Source organism: Erigeron canadensis, chromosome 3, assembly GCF_010389155.1.
Source record: "Erigeron canadensis isolate Cc75 chromosome 3, C_canadensis_v1, whole genome shotgun sequence".
In the NCBI taxonomy this organism is placed as follows: Eukaryota; Viridiplantae; Streptophyta; class Magnoliopsida; order Asterales; family Asteraceae; genus Erigeron; species Erigeron canadensis.
Genome location: NC_057763.1, coordinates 8,067,096 through 8,089,473, shown reverse-complemented (window position 1 = coordinate 8,089,473; position 22,378 = coordinate 8,067,096). Strand labels below are relative to the sequence as shown.

General features: G+C 37.6%; 1 protein-coding gene across 1 annotated transcript; it reads left to right on the top strand.

Annotated features, from left to right (window-relative positions):
• Nucleotides 1-18,479: 18,479 nt before the first annotated feature.
• Nucleotides 18,480-21,755, top strand: LOC122591459 (receptor kinase-like protein Xa21). Its single transcript, XM_043763727.1, has 3 exons — nt 18,480-21,053; nt 21,139-21,488; nt 21,577-21,755. The coding sequence occupies exons 1-3, from the start codon at nt 18,518-18,520 to the stop codon at nt 21,580-21,582; spliced, it is 2,892 nt and encodes a 963-aa protein (XP_043619662.1). The 5' UTR covers nt 18,480-18,517; the 3' UTR covers nt 21,583-21,755.
• The last annotated feature ends 623 nt before the right edge of the window (nt 21,756-22,378 follow it).

The window sequence follows — 22,378 nt, the reverse complement described above, 5'->3', positions numbered from 1 at the left end:
CACTATAGGGAATATATACCTTGTTAATAAGCATTAATAGTAAACATTATCGACACTTTTAATAACACTAAATGGGACCACATACCCGAACAGGTCCATATAAATGGCATATATTATATTATTATTCAACTGGTTAATTACCACATAATATCCACATAAAACATACATAGTGGTCAACACTTCAACTATCCACAAAAAAATTTGACACCACTTCACAGATCAACATTGACTAACGGTCAAAGTTAACAAAATAAAAATTGGGAATGTTACAGTACTTACATCTCCTTTGCATTTATTCCAAAAATAGAATTTAATTCTTATTGTACTTGGCATATACTTTTTCATATAGCAAATGACCTACATTTGAAGTATCTCTTTACTCTTTTATACATCTCGCATCAATCATTAACTAGGGATTGTTCATTCAGTCATACAAAACAATCATATAATCTGAATTCATAAACCTCTAGTTTATTATCACGTGTGCTTCAATTACGCTTAATCATATTTATATCATATTGAAAAATTTAGTACAATGCTACTCTGAAACTGTACTTATCCTTTAAATATTTTATTCTTTAAATTTATTTAAACCCTTTGAGCTTTCAGACAATTCAATATGATATTTATATTAGTTTCTAGACATGTCAAACAATATTAATTACAAATCTAATTTAATATGCACTTGGGTACACTTATCAAACATTACCATAATTGATTAGTTTGAAACTTTCCACTTCACAACCTTTGACATTCAAGCTCGAATTGTAGATGGCTTTTAAACCATTAATCTTCACTTGACAACCATTGACATTTAAGCCCGAATTATAGATGGCTTTTAACATATTAATTATCAATATTAATTATACCAATATTTGTTTTGTCTTTCTAAAAGTCATATAGAACAAAACCACTTCGTCTCCTTTACAAAACAGTGTGTTTTATGGGAAGCTAAAATACATTCTTTTGATGACTAACTACAACTAACGCATCTCATCTTATTTGTATCTATTATGATAGTTGGATTCATAAAAATAATAATTCTTCTTATTTTTATATAAAACTTTAATTTAAATCATGTTGGGGCATGTTTCTCGATAACAAGAGCATTCTAGATGTGTGATGTATATTTATACATATTCAAGTCTTGTAATTTATCTTGTAATTACTGTTTGTCAATAATATTACCCTGACATATATTTTTGATTATATTGGGATCCTTTTATATTTATATGTTTGTTTATTATTTATGTTTTGCAGGTACTTAACATGAATGTAAAAAGTAATTAAGTTAATAGTATTTATTCGTTTAACAACAGTTGAACTATTAACTTAATGTACTTCCAAAAGGAAGTTAAGTTAATGTTGTTTCTGCATAACGTTGTATCTACGTATTTACAGCAATAGAAACATTGGCTGAGTTAATGTTATTTCTGCGTATTGACAGCAGGAGAAACATTAACTCAAATATTCCTAAGTGTCGTTTGAGAGATTCTGAGGAACAAGGAAAAGTTTGCTTGTTCTTAAGAACTCTCAAATGGTTTGAGAGTTTCTGTGTAAACAAGAAAAACCATGCTTGTACACAAGACCTCTCAAAAAGGCCAAAACCCTAATGGGTTTGACAAGAGAACACTAAAATCCATTGGATTTGAGAGTTCTTGGTCCTTGCCTATTAATAGTGGGTGTGTGTATGTGTGTTCCAACAAGAGTGTAGAGAAGGAAACGAGCAAAACCTAAAGAGAGAAAACCAAGAACACGCAAGGTTTCATCTTGTGGGTAGTACTCGACTCATGCACGAACCGCAAACACACACCCGATATGGTTAGCTTGTAGACTTAGATTACAATGTTGGTTAGTAAAGTTTATCCAAAGAGCCGCCTAACTATATCAACCAAATACGGGTGTTTATATTCACGCAAAAGATATATATATATATATATCATAAAAGGTAGATATAAAAAACAGTGGGTTATCTCGAGGAATTCCTCACCTCGACATATCCTTAAGTCAATCTCGGTTCGATAGGAGAATAAGACCCGAGGGAATTACAAATGGTATCAGACCCATAGGGTTTTTATACTTTAGTTCGAGATTGATTACGGTTTCGGGTATCCCGCTTTTTGCATGTTCTTAGGTGGGATTGTTTTGGGGTTCGTTTGAATTAAAGGTTCAAACTTGACACCAAAATAAGACATATCTCAATCCTAGATACTATTTTCTCAAGGTTTCATTGATCAAGTAACAAAATCGGGTTCTAGATCTAAGAAAGAATTGAAAAAAAAGTATATATCGTGTTTTCCGTGTTCTTGGTACTGTACCATTTGCGCGTTCTGGTACTGTACTTTTAGGTGTTTCAGTACACCTGAGATTTGCATGTTTCTCAAACAGTTTGCGCGTTCTTGGTTTGCATATTCTGTTTGAGAGTTCTTGTGATTTGAGAGTTCTTAAGTTTTGCGTGTTTCTTACACTTTTGCTCATTTCATTTAAGTGTTCTTGTGTACTTGCGTGTTTATATATTAAACTACATACAAAATGAAAACAAATTATCTTAAAATTGATACTAATGGACCAGGAGACTGGTAAGTGTAATTCACCACCCAAACTAATGATCATTGACCAATACTTTTTTCGAATCCTTTATGCAATTCACGGATATCAGAATGTGGACTTGTTTGACTGAATGATATAGTGCCCCAACATATGAGGACAATTGTGTTAACAAAGTATATGTTTACCAAGATATGATTGAATCTAATAAAAAATTGTATGAGGCAGAGAAAAAGACACTATCATGTTTAACAATGTCATTGCCACAAGAAATATTACATTTATTTAACGGATTCAATACATCAAAAGAACTTTGGTTAGCATTAAAAAATTATTGTAAAGATTCAGTAGAGACTTTCTAAAGATTCAGTATAATGTATTCAATGGGTTAAGAAGTGAAAACTTACATCAACTAATTACAAGGTATTATCATTTGTTATCAAAATTGCAAGCATTTGACGTCACCTACTCTGAGGAAGAAAAAGTCGAGAAATTTTTGAGTTCCTTTGATAGAGATAGATGGTGGTTGTCGACATTCCATTGGCTCTTTGTACTTCCAAGCAAGAGCCTTTGTCTTCTTTACCAAAATGGGTATGAAAGAGAAGACCCAAGTTTTGGTCCCAACAAGTACCTTTTCCAATTAGGGTATGTTACAGTTGGAAGAACCATCATGTGACTCTTGTCTTCATATGGTTTGAATACTTCCCGCCATGATAAACATTTGGTCAGCATGCAACCCGCTGAAGAGAGTCACTGGACTCACTGAAGACTTGCTGACTATACATGTCAGCGTGTAAGTCTTGTCAGCGAATCCTGGTCTCAACAATCCCCCCTATTCGCTGAAGAGACTTGCTGAGAAAGTAAGAGGAATGTAAGATGAAGGAAAGATGTCTTTTATATCATTAAATAGAATTACAAGCAGAAGCACAAAGCTTTTACAAATTTAGACATCTAAAGATTAGCAGCTTCTATCTCCCAAGCGTCTTCCTGCTTGGCAATTCTCATCACTGGATCTTCTCTTCTTGCTGGCTTCATCAATTCTTCATCAATCTTGCTGATTACTGATCTGGCACTAATCATCTTTGCAAATCTTCTTCTGATGCTGATTCGGAAACCAGTGGATGCTTGTTTAATTTCAGCCATTCTAAAAAAGAGTTGATCGTTTTTAAAATTTTGGAAGAATATGCCTCTAGGGTTCTCAAGTATTCTTCCTTCTTCAAAAGAACACCTGGGAGGAAGTCTCAAATTCAGTCCAACATCACTAGAGATGGGAGGGAGGTCAGTAGGCAAGGATTGCATGGCTCGCTTTCTTTTCAGGACACGCTTGTCTGCTGAAGAGGAAACAACTGCTGGAGATCCAAAGACTGCCCTCAGCATGGGGAGGTCTGCCTTGAACTTAGTTTCAAACTTCAGTGCCTTTTCAAAGTAGTTCCTCAGCATCCGCTGAAGTTGTTCATAGCTGGCAACCTTTTTATCTTTGATGATTATATAAATTTCATACCACTCTGAAGCCCCCAAGTTAGTCAGCTTTACATCTTCAATTTTGGTTGGGGCGTTGTGTCCTTCCCTTAGGAACTTCAGATTGGTTTTAGTTCCCATGGCAGCTTTATGAACTTCAACTGTTGTTATTCTCTCAGGCCTCTTCCTATCTTTCATGATCTTCAACCACTTGGCCTTCTCCACTTCAAATGTTTCTCTCTTTTCCTTTAGTAGCTCCTCTACATCAGCTTGCTTTTGCCTGTGGAGAGCTTCAGGCACACCAGTGGTCAGCAACATTCTTTGCTCTCCATCCATCTCATCTTTCTCCAAGAGGGCCAGCTGTTTGATATATTCAAGATTTTTCTTTTCATTTTCTTTGTTTGCTTTCAGCCTATCAAGCTCCTCCAGGGCCTGTTCTTGAGTTTTTCCCTCAGCAATAATTGATAAGATGTCGCTGACTTGGAATTGATTACCTGCTGGGGATGTGATGGATACATTTTGAGCAGCCAGAGGCGAGGGTCTCTTGAAAAAGCCAATATCAGTCAGCTGCTTTCTTTGTGCTGCTGTTATCTTAGAGACTTCAGCATTTCCAAGGAAGCGAGGATGGAAAATATTGAGTACTTCCTTGGATCTGTCCCTAGCCATTTCTTGAGCAAATCCAGCTTCCCAAGTTGCTCTGACTGTACGAGGACTCATTTCCTCTTCTTCTTCATCTCGAGGAGCTTCAGCAACTATCAATTGTTGCTCCCCCTCAGCACTTGCTTCTTCAACTGTCTCCCCCTCAACGCCAGCTGGGGGAGCATTAGTGATCTCCCCTTCAGCACCAGCAAGGGGAGCTTCATCAGCATTTACTACAGCCACCATTTGTAAGTCTTCATTTTCAGTTTCGGTGACTGCAGCAGTATCATCTTTTTCTTCATGAACCAGGTCAGCAGAGGACTTGTAGATATCATCAACCACTTTGTTTACCGCCTCAGTGACAAGGTTTATTATTTCAGCATCTACTTTCTCCCCCTTGGAGGTTGTATTATTAATAACAACCTCCACTGTTGCTGCTGGGGCTGCCTGCTGCTGAAAAAGTTGGGACAACATCTGCTTAATGTCCCCAACTTCTTGCTCCAACTTTTGTTGGCACTTACGATCTTTCTCAGTAAATGACACTTGAGGAGGAGGAAGATTGGCCACTGTGGTTTCCAAGGCATTGATAGCCTTGGTATTGTTTTCAACCTGGGTGTTAAGAGGAGAAACCAGGTCAGCAACCCTTTTTGCTTCAGCAGCAGCAGATTCACTGCTGCTAGATGCTTTCCTTGCTGAGAACCTTACAGCAGTTCCAATTTTGCATTGCGATCATGAGAACCCTCGAATGGCCTGCTGATCCCTTTTGCTAGCATTTGTATAAGTGCGCAGCTTTTCTTGATCAGCAGCCATAGAAACAGATTTTTCTTTAAGAGTCTCGATGCTGGCAGTGTTTTCGTTCTGCTTGTTGTACCAGCTCTCCAAGATCTTCACCAATCTGTCATCTTCATGATTTTTAAGTTGAACAGCGAGTGTGGCAGCCTTGGTGAGATCATTTAATTGGTGTTCCACTCTGGCCAGCCTGTCAGAAGAGATATCCAACTCTTTGACAGTTTGAGAATCGACAGGTTTGGCAGAAAGAGTCAGCACCTCAGTTTCTTCAGGATTAGCTGTTGCATTGTCATCAGCAGCAGCTTCTTCAACATTTTCATTGACGGCTGCTGCAATTTCATCAGTAGCAGCAGCTTCAACATTTTCATTGATGGCTGCTGCATTTTCATCAGCAGCAGCCTCCTCTTCATCAACCTCCATATCACTTGCCTCCATTTCATCAGCCTGGTTGGAGGAATCCAGCTGGAATTCATCAGCAATAAACTCTCCCAACTCAAGATCACTTTCCTCATCATCATCATCTTCTTCAACAACATTTCCTTCATCCTCTACATTTCCAACCTCAACCTCCATCCTTTCATCCAAAGAGAAATTTAGAGGGGTAGGGGAACCGGGTGCCTCAGCTTCAATGTGTTGTATCACCGAAGCATCGTCGCCCGTAGACTTTGTTGTCTCTAGCATCACCTGTGATATGGCTGCAGACAACGACTTAGAGGGTTGAGAAGAAGAACAGGGAATAATTTGTTCGGTGGACTCAACTCTAATGGGCTGGGGTGGCCCTTGATCTTCACCAACCTCGCCTACAGAAGTTTGAGGTGGCTGCTTGCGGTTACCCTTTTTGTTGTCAGCAGCCTTTTTTGAGGCTGCTGATGGGCTGCCTGGGTCTCTATTGTCCGTGGGCAGTGAGGACTTCTTAAGCTTAGTAGTTTTGCCCTTTGGTACTCGCTGCTGCTGTTTTGGGACAGCAGCAGGAGGTGAAGTGGAAGAAGATGCAAGTGTTTTGGTTTTCTTGGGTGCTTTGGAGGTTGCTGGGGGATTATCAGCATACCAGCTCCAGCAGGGTTAGGTCTATAGATTTCAGGATATACAAAATAAAGTACTTGTTTCATCGCTGGAGTGAGCACAACATACTTTGAATCGAACTGCTCAGGGTCGCAAGCAGGGATCTTATAAACAGAGCTTGCAACCCTTGGGGAGAGAATGAATTGAGCCCCTTCAGGGAGATATTTTTCCTTCAGCTCCTTTTTAAAAATCATTGAGAGAAAGCGTGTAAAGGGCACCGAGCTTGATCTGTTCTTTATTGTGACCTTCCCCTTCAGTTCTTCAAAAATTACGCTGGCAAAGTCAATGTTGCGACCATTTGCCAGCGCATATATCATCTGCATTTGTGCAGCAGTGGCTTGATCAAAAGAGCCATTGTTGCCACCCAGACACTGGATTACATGGGTGAACAACAGCCTCCATACTCCTGGCAGATATTTCTTCTGAGGGTTGTTGTGCACAGGTTGTGCTGGTTCCATGTTGGTCCCATACCCAATGGTTAACAACCATTCCTTCCATACTCCAATGGGGACCAACTCTACATATGGATGCTCTTCTGATTGTTTAGGAAGACGAAGAGCATCTCTCAAGGAGTCTACAGAGATGGAGATAGTGTGTTCGCCTTTAAGTACAGTTCCAGTGATGGTGCTACTGGCAACCTTATAATCACATGTCCACCAAAACTTCCTCAAGAGGTGGACACACATTTCCTTGGGATCAGAATAAATAGCCTTTCTGGCAGGATATCCCATGATGAAATCTAACATAGAGAAGTATCCTTTAATTTTAGATGGGATCTCTTCAGATCCCAGATAGTTGTTGGCCTTGATGACCAATTTTGAAGCTTGGAAAGATACTTGATTAGAAGGATTAATGCCTTCATTATCATATACCTTAGAGTTGAGATAAGAAAGATTTTGTTGTTCTGGAGCAGATAAAGAAGCCATTTTAGATGAGAGTGAAAATAAAAGAAGATTAGAAAGATGAATGTTTTTAAGGGAATATGAAAGATTTGAGAGAATATGAGAGATTTTGGGAGTTTAGAGAGAAAGAAATGAACGTAAAAGAAGTTGAAGAGGAAGAGGTTTGCATATATATGGCATGCATATGGGTCCCATGACTGCAAAAAGTGAGTCGTCATGTGTACTCTCTTTCATACGTGGCAAAGAAAAAATTATATTAAATTGTGAGACACTATTTATATATAAGTATGAGAGAAGTATTATGTGACTATATGGACCATGATTTCAACTGTACTCGAGTTCATACGGCGCGTACAGTGTACAAGTTGCCCATTTGGGAGAAAATCGAGGTAACCGTTTGAGATATATATAATAAAATATTAACAAAAATACGTAGTGGAATACACTCAGATAAATTGAGGTATCCACTGAAGAGTTTATATAATTTTAAACAAATAATGGTTACCAAGTTTTAATCAGCACCACAAAGACAGAAAGAGTGGATGCTGATAAGTATTAAACAATTTTTGGCAAATTGTCAGCCATCAACGGATTTTAGAAGTCTTTACCAGCAACCGTTTGCTGTTGGACTAGATAGGGACTTTCAGCACCCTATTACTTTTGGTATGCTTTTTCCCAAAGCATCAGGGATCAACGGATTTTAGATGTCTTTACCAGAAGCCGTTTGCTGCTGGACTAGATAGGAACTTTCAGCACCCTATTACTTTTGTTATGCTTTTTCCCAAAGCATCAGGGATCAGCGGATTCTATGTGTCGTTACCACAGCCGTTTGCTGTGGACTGGATGGAAACTTTTGGCTTTCCATTGCCTTTATTTTGCTTTTTCCCAAATCAACAGGGATCAGCGAGTAAAAAAGGAAGAGCTCGCTGATGACTTTGACTTAAAAAGTCGAAGCTCATTTTCATAAGAGGAATATGGGCAGCAAAACATGAGTGATCATGTTGCTGAACTTGTAGAATCACCATTTAACATTCCCAACCTGCTGACGAGATCCTTGAATCTTTTTTCATCTAAAGGTTTAGTGAAGATGTCAGCAAGTTGGTCATCAGTGGGAATGAAGTAAATTTCAACATCCCCCTTCATGACATGATCACGAATGAAGTGATACCTAATGTCAATATTCTTAGTTTTGCAATGCTAACAGGATTATGTGTGATAGCTATAGCACTAGTGTTATCACACATGATGGGGATCTTTGAAAAATTTAGGTCATAGTCAGCAAGTTGGTTTTTCATCCAAAGGACTTGTGCACAACAACTTACTGCTGACACATACTCTGCTTCAGCAGTGGAGATGGAAACTGTATACTGTTTCTTACTAGACCAACTAGTCAGCCTTCCCCCCAACAGTTGACATCCACCACTGGTACCTTTTCTATCTAACATGCAGCCAGCATAGTCAGAATCAGAGTATGCAACTAAATCAAAGTTACAATCCTTGGGATACCAAAGACCTAGAGAGGAAGTCCCTTTGAGATATTTGAAGATATTCTTGACAGCGAGAAGGTGAGACTCCCTGGGTGATGCTTGATACCTTGCACAAAGGCAAGTAGCAAACATAATGTCAGGACGACTCGTTGTTCGATACATCAGCGAGCCAATCATCCCACTATAGAAGATGGGGTTCACATGCTTACCATCAAGATCAGCATGGAGATTGTTTGGAGGAGACATGGGTGTAGGCTTTGTGGTGATATTAGACATATCAAATTTGGCCAGCATGTCTCGTATATATTTTTCTTGGTTTATAAAGATGCCATCAGTAAGCTGACGAATTTGTAGACCAAGGAAGAAGGTTAGCTCACCCATCATACTCATTTCAAAGTGAGAAGACATTAGTGAACTAAACTTATTGCAAAGTTTCTTGCTGGAGGAACCAAATATGATGTCATCGACATATATTTGTACATAGAGAACATGAGCACCCTTTCTATAGATAAAAAAGGGTGCTGTCTATAGATCCTCGCTGAAACTCATGAGAAAGAAGAAATTTGGAAAGAGTGTCATACCAAGCTCTGGGAGCTTGTTTAAGACCATATAATGCTTTATAAAGTCGATAGACGTGGTTTGGCTTGGTTAGATCTTCAAAACCAGGTGGCTGCTCCACATAAACTTCTTCTTCGAGTTTTCCATTTAGGAACACACTCTTGACATCCATTTGATAGACAGTGAAGTTTCGATAAGCGGCATGTGCCAGGAATAAGCGTATTGCTTCAAGTCTAGCCACTGGAGCAAAGGTTTCGTCATAGTCGACACCTTCTTCTTGAAGGTAACGTTGAGCTACTAACCTAGCCTTGTTGCGTATAACAACACCATCTTCATCCATTTTATTCCTATAAACCCATTTAGTTCCAATGGGTTCTTTGCCAGGAGGAAGAGGAACTAAGAACCAGACATGCTGTCTTTGGAATTGTGTTAGTTCTTCTTGCATGGCTGCAACCCACGATGGGTCAACCATGGCCTCTCCAATATTCTTGGGTGTAATCATTGATAAGAAATTAACATATAGACATGTGTTTTTAGTCGCTGATCTAGTCACAATGCCCTGCTGAGGATCACCAATAATTTGGTGAGCAGGATGACTTGAAGTCCATTTAAGTGAAGGGACACTTGATGAACCTAGAGTGGCAACGAAAGACATTTGTATGGGATCAGCAGGAGAAGAATAAGAGGAAAAATCAATGGTAATTGAAGGATCAAAAGGAGTTTGATCAGTGGAGCCATTTGACTGATTTGAGTTATCAAAGATGGGGTCGTTAGCAGACTCCATGTCTTCAGTGTTAGCTGAAGCATCATGAAACTCATCATCAGCAGAGTCATCAACTTGCACACCATCAGCCAGTCATCTAGGTTTGGCTGATGCAGCATGGATTGACCTTAAGATAGGCTCAACTGGCTCAATCGTATAGATATGAGCAGCAACTTGCTCCAGCTCAGGATCTGCTAAACTGTCCTCAGTGAGTTGCTGATCAAGAGGAGATGAGCAAGAAGTATCAACAAATGAGTCAGCATCCTCCGTAGGAGGATTAGTGAACTCATTGAAGATCTTTTCAGTAGAAGATGGCTGGATATCTAGAGCAGATGAGCTTTCATCAAAAGTGACATGAATGGATTCATCCACTTTTTGAAGTCGAGTATTGAATACTCTAAAAGCTTTGCTAATGGAAGAGTATCCAACAAAGTAACCATCATCAGCTTTAGGATCAAATTTGCCTCAATGATCCTTATTATTAAGGATAAAGACAGGACAGCCAAATACATGGAAGTATTTGATTTGAGGTTTCTTTCCTCTTAAAACTTCATATGCTGTTTTGTCATGTCTTTTAACAATGAGACATCGATTTTGAGTGTGACAAGCAGTGTTGACTGCTTCAGCCCAAAACCTACTGGGAAGAGAGGACTCACTGAGCATAGTGCGTGCTGCCTCAATAAGAGTTCTATTTCTCCTTTTAGCAACACCATTTTGTTCAGGAGTTCTAGTAGATGAGAAGTTTTGTGAGATCCCTTGATCAGCACAAAAAGTTTCAAGAGTATGGTTTCTAAACTCAGTGCCATGATCACTTCTGAGTTCTTTGACCCTTATGCTGTTGAGATTTTCAATTTTCGTAATGAATTTGATAATTTCATCAGCAGCATCACTCTTAGAATGAAGAAAAAATTGTCCAAGTGTATCGTGAATATTCATCCACAATTACTAAAGTGTATCGGCTACCCTTTAGATTTTCGACATTTAGTGGTCCAAAAAGGTCCATGTGAAGAAGGTGAAAGCAACCCTTAACAGAGTTGGCTTGTTTAGTTTTAAAAGAAGCTCTATGGCATTTGCCTTTTTCACAAGCACCACAAAGCCTATCTTTTTCAAAAGAGAGAGGAGGAAGGCCACGAACAAGGTTCTTTTTGGCCAGTGAGTGTATGGTTTTGAAGTTCACATGCGACATACGCTTGTGCCATAGCCAATTTAACTCGGATGCTGACTTAGCAAAGAAACAAGTCTCACTATCAGTCTTGATAGGAGTAAAGTCTACAAGATATACATCTCTTTTTCTTGGTGCAACCAAGACGACTTCCTTGTTGATGTTTACTACAGTGCCTTGATGTTTATCAAGGATTACCTTGTAGTCAGCATCACATAGTTGACTTATGCTGATGAGATTATGCTTTAATCCATTTACATAAGCAACTTTTGAGAATTTTATGAGGCCATTAGAAAGAAGACCACACCCTTCAGTCTGTCCAGTGGAGTTATCACCAAACACCACTGTAGGACCAGGTGCCTCTGTATAGTTATCTAGCAGGGACTTCGAGCCAGTCATGTGTTTTGAACAACCGTTGTACAAATACCACACTTCTTTTCCTAGCGAGACCTGCATGGATGAAAAGAAAGGATTTAGGGTTCACTTTGTTCATCCATTGCTATGTCAGCAGGATTAACTAAAGGAACTTCAGGGGAGGGTATTTGCTCTTCAGAGAAAGCCTCATCAAGAGTAGTGTGATTTCCTACAGAGATAGTAGTGTTATCTTCATTGGAAGGCAATATGCTAACTTCATTACTGCGAAGGTATGTATAGCTGCTCACTACATCAGGAACGCTATACTGAACCAGCATTGAAGGTTGTCCCCAAGCGTTTGAAATGACCCTCTGAGAATGGGGAATTTCAATGCGCTGAGCTGCAATGTATTCAGCAATGCTTGCATTTGTGACATAGGAGGTGTCATTGATAACAGGCTCAGTAGAGAGGTTCTCACTGATCCGTGTAGAGGAAGAAGATGTTTCAGTAGCTGCAGAGATGTCTGGTTGAAATACAACCGCTGGAGCATCTCTTGGGCTGAATAAAACACATTCAGAGGCAATATGTCCTCTGCTGCTACAAAGATAGCATTTTTTGTCAGAGGGGTTGCCATGATTCTGAATGAGAAAGTCCCTCAGCTGAGAGGAAAGATCATTTACTCGCTAACTAAGTTCATTTATTTGAGGAGTAGAGGAAGAGGAAGCCTTGCTCTTTTGCTTAGACTTGGACTTATTCCTTTATCTAAGTTTAAGAGTGGGCAATTGAGGAACATGACCAAGGATGGATTCACCATGATGATTTTGAGGATTTTGATGTCCTCTAATCATGGTCCATGATTGCTTTCCAGCAGGATAGGAAGAAGAGGAACCCTGCTGAGACAGATTCACATGGTTAGGAGTTGTGGATCTGACTTGACGTTTTGGAGTGACTGACCTCATTTGCCTATGAGGTAGGTACTCCCTGTTGGACACTGAGGATTGACTGTGCTGAGAGGGCACTTGTCCTCTTTGTGGAGTAGTAGGTCTCATTTGCTGATGTGGCAAATGTCCTTGCTGAGGAGTTATAGGCCTTACCTGCTGATGAGGAAAGTGTCCTCGCTGAGGAGTGGTAGATCTATTTTGAGAAGACAGTCTTCCTCTTTTAGTAGTAACATGCCTTAGATTTGATTTTGAAGGCATAGATTGAGATGTTGTATTAGTTTGAGCATTAGCATGTACAACCTTTGTGGGAAGTACTTGCTGGTGTCTTGCATCAGCGAACCTAACCCTTCTGTTCATTAGATGATCAGATATTGAATTTGCATGGGTAGGTTCCAGCTGAGAGGAAGATTGAGCACTAGAGTGTTGCTGAACGACATGATTGACCCGCTGAGGAGTACCATAGTCATAGGGAGCAGCAATAGTGTTTCTTTTAAAGAGCTCAGCACCTTTTGTAGATAAACGCTGAGGAGCAATGGGTACATACCCATCACTTGAGATATCCCCTTTAAAGGTTCTGGGAGGAGAATGTTGTATTCTCCCTTCATGTAGCATCATGCCAACAATGGGAAGATGGGAGAACATGTCAAAAGTACTGGTTGAGGAACTGGTACTTTTAACATTTGAGGAAGAGGGCACACTGGTGGATGCTGTAGCCTTAGAATCCATCTTAGCATGGTAGTCATTTTGTCCCTTGACAAAATACCACTTTTTCATCTCTTCTTGAGAGAAGGGTGGAGGAATAGAGATTTCAGGCTTTACATCATCATTAAAAGAGTCAGCGATAAAGGCAGCAGCATCAAAATTGCCACCAATCACTGCTTGTACTTGAGCAGGGACTTGCCCGCTCAAGCATTGATGATGAAATTTGGAAGCCTTTGACCAGGAGGTCACAATCTTCATTAGATTAGAAACTTCAGCCTTGAGAGTTTCATTCTCAAGCTGGAGTTTCTGAGTCATCAACTCATGAGATTGAAGTTCAACATGAACATTTTTCAATTTCACAAGTTTTTCAGATTTTTCACTTAACTCTACTCCAGCAGAGTTAAGTTTAGATTGAAGTTCAGCACGTAGACTTTCTACGAACTGAAGATCACAAGACAAGGACTCAATAATTTTGGTCTTGTCATGATTATAAGAGGAAGAAAGAAGAGAGTGTACCTTTTTAACAGTGACGTTCACCCACTGACTAGAGGAGACTTGATCCTTTGTCAGAGCATCACTGTCAGCAAGTGCCATGAGGCACATGGCATCAACATAATCGTCATCATCAGAATCATCTGAGTCAGCCCAATCATGTTCTTCAGCAATTAGACCTTTTGCTGGAACTTTGGCATCCTCTGTTTCAGCCACCTTAGCCTTCAGTTGATAGTATTTGTTGCTATATTCATCAGCAGATTTGGAAGGATTAGTTTTGGGAGCAGCAGGATTGGGAATAGAGACTCTGCACTCCTTCTGGTAGCGGCCTTTTCTGCCACACCTCCAGCACTCTTCTTATGATTTATCAACAGGAGGTTTGAGGGGAGCAACCGTTTTGCGATTGTTCCACCATGAAGTCATTGAACAAATCTTGTTTTTCTTCATCATCCAGCTCATCAATGAGGGTCTGAATGGGTGCTGGAAGATTAGAAGCACTAGCACCATCATAGAAATCGATGGGCTCAGTTGAAACAAGAGCGATAGGGTCAGAAATAGGATGAGAGGAGATGCTGACAGAAGAAGAAGAAGAAGGGCCACCATGTCTTTTGGCATCAGCGGAGGCTCGAATATTTTGAGCCAATGCTCTTTCTTCAAATTGAAGAGTGCCAAAAAGTTCTTCAAGATCAAAATCTTGGATTTTCTTCTTTTTACGAAGAGTTTGTCTTAAGTTTTGCCACTTAAGAGGAAGAGAGTCGATGAATTTATGACATACTTCAAAGTTATCATGAGTAATGCCAACATTTGTCATATCATTGAGCAACCCTTTAAAGCGAGTATAGGTGCTCTCAAGACTTTCATCAAGAAGAGAGAAGAAGTTTTCATAAGCTCTTTTCAAATCAATTTTCTTGATTTTGATGAGGTCAGCAGATCCTTCATAGGTGCTGACAAATCTGTCCCATACTTCCTTTGAAGAGGGATACTTGATGACTAGTTTCATGATTTCAGTGGGAAGAGTAACGATAATCATGTTTTTCAATCTAGCATCAAGATTTACTAGCTTTCTTTCTTCATCTGTCCATTGAACCTCTGGTTTAACCAGGTCAATGACTATCTCGGGAGCTTCAGGTGTAGCTCCTGGAGTCCTTTGGACATACATCGGTACGTATGGACCCTCAGTTAATATGGTCATTAAATAGGGTTCCACACCAGAGATGTGAAGAAGCATCCTCTCCTTCCAAGACCCAAAATCTTTGGGCTTGAACTTAGGAGGTGTCGACACATAGCCAAAGTCACGTGTGTTCACTAGGCTGGGAACAGAAGATATGTTCTTGTTTTAGAAAGAGAAGGTTTCAAGAAGAATTAAAGAACAGAAGTTTTAAATGTAAACACAAGGAGGCAAACAGATCTTGTTCCAATGATTTATGAACAGTGGCTCTGATACCACTTGATGGTCCACTAATGCACAACTTATGTTATATTTAAATTAGACAAGAAAGTAAATAAGCAAGTAAATAACAAGAACAATATCAAGTTCAATTGTAGTACATCAATGCAAGGATAATCATATGTATCATTGATTAAACGATGAATACATGGTTGATCTTACACACTTGACTTACAAGAATACAAAAGAACAGAGGTAATTGCTAAGTCTGGACACACTAAAAACTTAAACAATTACAAGTGACACACGCTTTTGAGGTGACTAACACACTTGATACAATGCGGCTGTGTTGCATTATATAGAGGAAGAATTAGGGCAACACAGCCTTCCTTTGATAGAGATAGATGGTGGTTGTCGACATTCCATTGGCTCCTTGTACTTCAACAATAAAAAATATGACCACCTTGGTTCATCTTGAAGATGTTAAGCCAAGACATTTAACCATCATTTACGACTCCGTGTTGTGCATGTATGGACTGTTTCGGATTGGAACAACCTGAAGAAAATCAAAATGTTTGAGATGATCTTTGTTGATGAATTGGTATGTGTTTTTCAAATTAAATAGATTACACTTTTATAATATAAGAAACTGTAAATTTTTTATTTAACTAAAGTTGAAATAAAAGGGTAAAGTGGAATCAATATTTATTTGGAGTTAATTTTTGTATGCTTCTTCTTTAGTTTTCGTATTAATCAAGTTGTGATATATGACTTAACTAACCTAAATATTATATATTAAATTTTGTATATGTAACCTATATTAACTCTTAAAATTTACGATTATATCTTTCTATAACCTTTTAGATATAAAGTCTAAATTTGCTATGAGTAGGTTTGTGATTACTCTGATATATTGACTTTGATTATTTTGATATCGTTTAGAAAATAGCTCATTAGTGGTGCATACTTTGGATTTACGATTATATCTTTCTATAAGCTTTTAGATAAAAAGTCAAATTTTGCTTTGAGTAAAATTATGATTATCTTAATATATCGACTATGATTATTTTGAATCTGTTTTGAAACTAGTTCATTAATGATGTAATTTTTTAGCCGCTATTATTCTATCAGGGGAAAATGCTACATATTGAGATGTTGTTAAATTTTTAGTATGATTATTTAGCATAGTGGAACAATTAATCATTTTAGTTTGTGTATGACAGGTATACTTCGGATCTTATGAAAAGCATGATATCAATTTTAAATAATACAATTTGATAAAACCCTTTGATACACGTTATGTTTAAAATTTAACACAACAGGAGATGGCTTTGCAAGGTTTTTGGCTCGACTCTTTTTTTTTATCAACAATTTGTTTCCCTATCTTTCTTGCATTAGCCGATAAAATCATTTTTTTAATGTTTGGAATGTCCTTGGTTGGGTTCCTTTTTTATCCTGAATAACTTTTCTGAATCTGTATGCAAAGATGTTTATTCGATTCTTTGAGTTTGACTTGATTCATATATTTCTCTTGGTATAAAGAATGGAATTTTTGTTCCTTTTAAAAGTATTTGTTTTACAAATAAAACAGCTTTTGTTTGTTTATTTGTTATTTTTTTTTAAACTCTTCGAACTCTAAAATTGAATTTTCTGTTTTCGACTTTATAGTCTACATCTTTAAAAAAACGGAAAATTCTAAGAGTATTTTGACCGATGGAGTGGCTCAGCTAACAAATTTTCAAGTTGATTTTGGTATATCTATTTATATATTTGAATTCTAATTTTTTAGTTTTGATTAATATATTTTGAGATTACCCGTCCATTGAATGGGCTTGAACACTAGTATAATATATAATGGAGCTTGACTTGAACATATAAATTTTTTTTCTATTAACGTAATTCATAATGACAGACCTAAAGTTTAAAGGTAATCCTATCCTATTTCGTGTGAGTTAATTTCTCTTCAACGGAAACGTGTCTCTACATATGCGTCTAGACCGAAAAATTTCATTTTATATATGAGATCTAGATCTAAGCTCGAATAGAAACCATTGAGAAACTTTTACAAGGGGTCAATCCTTAGGCTGGAAGTTCTTCTACATGCATCCACTCTACCTTAGCGTAGGGGTAATGTTGTCTACATCGTATCCCCTCAGATCCGACTATTGCTGGATTGAGTATCGTCGCCATTGTCAGCCTAAAGTTTAAAGGAGTTTTTTTTTTCTGAATTGAATAGCTTAAATTTCATTTAACAAAATAAGGCTTTCACTGGATTGTATATTGTAGTCTTTTATAGTTTTCTGAAATTTTTAACATTTATATTATAAAAATTCTAAATTTTAGCAATAGTAGAATTGAATAAGGTAAAAATCTTGGTCTTAGATCACCTGGAGCTTTCTTTGGGGTTCTGAGAGAAAGGATGTTGGTTTTGAGACCAAGGATCGAATCTCAATTTTTTATGATTGCGGGCAATTACTATTTCAGACACGTGCGGGCCGTGTTATCGCACCAGTGGTCTCCAGAGGTGCCTTTGGGTTCCAACCATTAGCATACTGCCCGCTTGATGTCTCTGTCAGGGTTCTAATCACTAACCAACTAACACGACGTTTAAAAAAAATAAAAAAAAAATCAAAGATGCCTCTTCACACTCCCGAGACAATTACCAGATGGGTTGTGCCTCGATCATTGTCTACTAAAAATATAAAACATCATGTTGTCATAATTGAAAAAATATGAAATTAAATAATGTAAAAAAAGAATAGATTAATAATACAAAATACTTAATGCATAAACAAGATCATAAAAATTTTTGGTCATTCAAATATCTTCAGATTGTTACCTTAAATTGTATTGTTCAAATAAATAGCATTACCATTGTGGTAATCAAAGTCTCCCCAATGTGGCGAGATTTAACACTAAAGCAATGCTTATGTTTCTAGTTGTCCCAATTTGAAAAAAAATACATGACAAACTTACATTAAAATATTATTTTTAGGTAGGTTTAAAGTTTCAGTTTTGTTTGTCACACCCAAGTCGTTTTAAATTATATTACCTGCCCTCTTTATTTCTTGTTAACAAATTTCTTTTATTAAAAAAAGGGTATATAAAGCCAGCAACTATCCTTTTAGAAGTATTAGCTCCAAATATGAAGCTATCGAAACTAATTTGCTCCTTACCTCTCCCTCGTATCTCTCTCCTTCTTTCTAGTCTTATAATAATTATTACTTTCACCAGCATCGACTCAGCTTCCAATTCCATAAATAAGATTGATCATATGGCGCTGTTGTCATTCAAATCATATGTCACCCAAAAAAATGATCCGTATGGAGCTTTAGCCTCATGGAACTCCTCTTCTCATTTCTGTAACTGGGGTGGAGTAACATGTGGGAAACGACATAGAAGAGTGACTGTGATACATCTAGATTCGGAAGAACTAAATGGCTCATTGTCTCCATACCTAGGAAACCTGAGCTTCCTTCGAGTGTTATCGCTTAAGAACAACAGCTTTCATGGAAGCATCCCTCATCAGCTTGGTGATCTTTCGAGACTACAAATGCTTTACTTGAATAGAAACAAATTAAATGGAGTCATCCCTACTAACTTTTCTGGTTGTTATAACCTTAGAGTTCTTCATCTTGCTAACAATCATCTAGTTGGAAGCATACCTTTCGAGATAAGTATCCTCTCCAAACTTTCCTTTCTTGCATTTGACAACAATAACTTAATCGGGGGATTCCCTCCTTTCTTGGGGAATGTGACATCAATGGAATTATTATCTGTTGTTGGAAATCAATTAGGTGGGATTATTCCAGACACCTTAGGTCGCTTGAAAAGCTTGACGAGGTTTTATGCCGGTGGATGTAACTTATATGGAACCATCCCCAACTCCATCTATAACCTCTCGCTCCTAACTAGATTGTCTTTGTCTGAGAATCAGCTTACGGGTAGTCTCCCTCCAACAATTGGGTCATTGCTCCCAAATCTTGAAGCTTTTCAACTACGGAATAACCAACTATCTGGTCTTGTTCCCTCATCAATATCTAATTGTTCAAAATTACAAAATCTTGAAATAGCTTCAAACTACTTTAGTGGGAAGTTGACGATTGAATTTTCATACATGAAAGACATTGCTGAAATATATTTGAACAATAACAATTTCAATGGAGGTGGAGAACCAAATGACATGAATTTTATTGATTCTTTGGGAAAGTGCAGCAAATTAATGATACTGAGTATTAGTAATTGCAACTTCCAAGGAGTGGTCCCAACATCAATAGGTAATCTTTCTCATCAACTCCAATTTCTAGACTTAGGAGAAAATCAATTATATGGTAGTCTCCCCTCAAGTATAGGTAATCTAGTTGGGGTGACCCATTTAGGTTTAGTAGAAAACCAATTCACGGGGAAAATCCCATCTACCATTGGAATTCTTCAAAAGTTACAAAGAGTTAATCTAAATAAAAATCAATTTTCAGGGCCAATTCCAGATACGATAGGGAACTTAACAAATTTGAATGTGATTAGTTTAACTTTCAACAGATTGGAAGGGGATATCCCACCAAGTATGGGGAATTGTTTTCAACTCCAGGCGTTGGACCTTTCGAATAATAAACTAAGTGGCGAAATACCTAAACAACTTTTTCAACTTTCTTCTCTATTCATCTTATCTCTTTCAAATAATAGCCTATCTGGTTCAATTCCAACTGAGATTGAAGATCTCAAATCTTTGAATATACTGGATTTGTCTTATAACCATCTACCAGGTTACATTCCGAGTAACCTTGGTGGTTGTACTAGCCTAATCCACTTATACATCAACAACAACTTATATGAAGGCATTGTACCACAATCACTAAGTTCCATTAGAGGACTGGAAGAACTTGATCTTTCTCACAACAACTTATCGGGGCAAATTCCTAAGTTCTTAGAACGTTTCTCCTTTAAATATTTGAACCTATCTTTTAACGACTTTCAGGGTCAAGTACCAATGAAAGGAGTGTTTGCTAACACAAGTGCATTCTCTATTGTGGGAAATGATAGGCTTTGTGGTGGCTTAGTTGAACTTAGGTTGCACAACTGCAAAGCGGTAAAGAAACATAAGAAAAGGTTCACATTGATCATTATCGTCATTTCAGTTGCCTGTACGATACTTTTTGCTTTATCTTTTGTCAGCGCTTGGTGTAAAAGGAAAAAGAATGGCCAACCCTCTCAATCATCCATGAATGAGAGATTCCTAAAGGTTTCGTACAGTCAACTCCTCAAAGCTACTGATGGCTTCTCTGAGGCGAATTTGATTGGACAAGGTGGCTCAAGCTCCGTTTATAAAGGAACCCTAGATCATGACGACAATATTGTTGCAGTGAAAGTTCTCCATCTTCAAATTCAAGGGGCTCACAGAAGTTTTATGGCTGAGTGTGAAGCATGGCGAAGTATTCGACACAGGAATCTTCTGAAGATAATAACTTCATGTTCAAGCGTCGACTTTCAAGGCAACGATTTCAAAGCTTTGGTTTATGAGTTCATGTCCAACGGGAGTTTACATGATTGGTTGTATTCAAATGCAAATACATCTAGACTAAACCTTATTCAAAGGATTAATATTCTCATCGAGGTTGCATCTGCAGTTGATTATCTTCATAACCAATGTATAACTACCGTTGTTCATGGAGATTTGAAACCTAGCAATATTCTATTGGATAATGATCTCGTGGCCCATCTTGGAGATTTTGGTTTGGCTAAATTCCTCGGAACAAATTCAGACCATACTAACACAATCGGGGTTAAAGGAACGATTGGATACACACCTCCTGGTAAACTTTATCCATTATTGAAAGCTTAGTTTTTTAACTTGCAATATTATCTTCTTATAAACTCATTGGTTACTATAAATTACAGAGTATGGTTTGGGGAGTCAAATGACAAGTAGTGGAGATGTCTACAGCTTTGGAATATTATTACTGGAGGTTATGACTAGGAAGATGCCAACAAATGACATATTTAAAGATGACCTTAATCTTCATAAGTTTGCATCTGTGGCCTTGCAGAACCAAGTAATCGATGTTATTGATGATGATCTTCTTGTCATGCAAAGAACCAGAGCAAATGCACAAAAAGTAGAACAATGTTTGGCTTCAATAATAAGGATTGGAGTATCATGCTCGATAGATTCCCCATCACAAAGGATGAATATCAACACTGTTGTCCATGAGTTGTTGCATGTTCGGGATTCCCTTAAAAACCTTGAGGTACCGTATTCTCTAGTTTCACTTATTATGTAAGAAAAGCTTTCATTAGTAATGTAGTTTGATTTGCTCCATATCTGCACCATTTCAGGTATAACACCAACGCTAAATGGTAGGGATGAAAGTAGCTGCAAGAAGGATTGGCATATGTTATGGATAAATACTCGTTACGTTGTAATTTGTGCTAACAAGTATGGTTTACTACCTGGTGACGTTAGTTTGTGTGTTTTTTGCTATGATATACTAAATAAATATATGTGTTGTGTTGCATATGTATAAGTATTCATGTTTTGGGGTATGGGGAAAAAGATTAATTAAGTGATCAAACTTCATTTGCAAGGCTATGTCTTTTAAGATCTTGAGAATAAGTACTGTTTTAACAAAAATAGTAAAATGAAATTTTTGCTAATGAATGTAAATGTAGAAATACAATACATAATTTATGAAAATCAAGATAATAGTGATTTAGCAAAGATCAACTTTAAATATATATATAGATTAACTTGTTGAAAACTGTTAGCATGCGTAAAGTAAAGCAAAACACAAAAAACACATAGCCCTTAATCCCAGAAGATTGCACACATTAAAACTTTAGGAAGGAGTAGTAACACTGATGAGCGAGATTTGTTAATTTAGTTTTAAACAAGTTTTAACTTTATAAGTATAAGGTTAACTTCTATACTACACTGATCGTTTATAGTATAACAAATAGCTAGGTAAAATTAGGATCGTTCTCAAGGAATATATCTAAAAATGTAGTTATTTTAAGATTGTTGGGGGTTTATCACGATTTAATATAACTAGCAATAATTAAATTGAGAAAACAGCTGCAAAATGTGTCCAACCGTTTGATTTAGCGAAGAAGCACGAGAATACTTTAAAACTAATATATG

What these genes read in the sequence shown, in the direction of transcription:
- LOC122591459 (XM_043763727.1), top strand. Translation starts at nt 18,518, where the DNA reads ATGGCGCTGTTGTCATTCAAATCATATGTCACCCAAAAAAATGATCCG. An exon ending in GATTGGATACACACCTCCTG is followed by an intron (nt 21,054 to 21,138) that starts GTAAACTTTATC and finishes TATAAATTACAG; the next exon opens with AGTATGGTTTGGGGAGTCAA.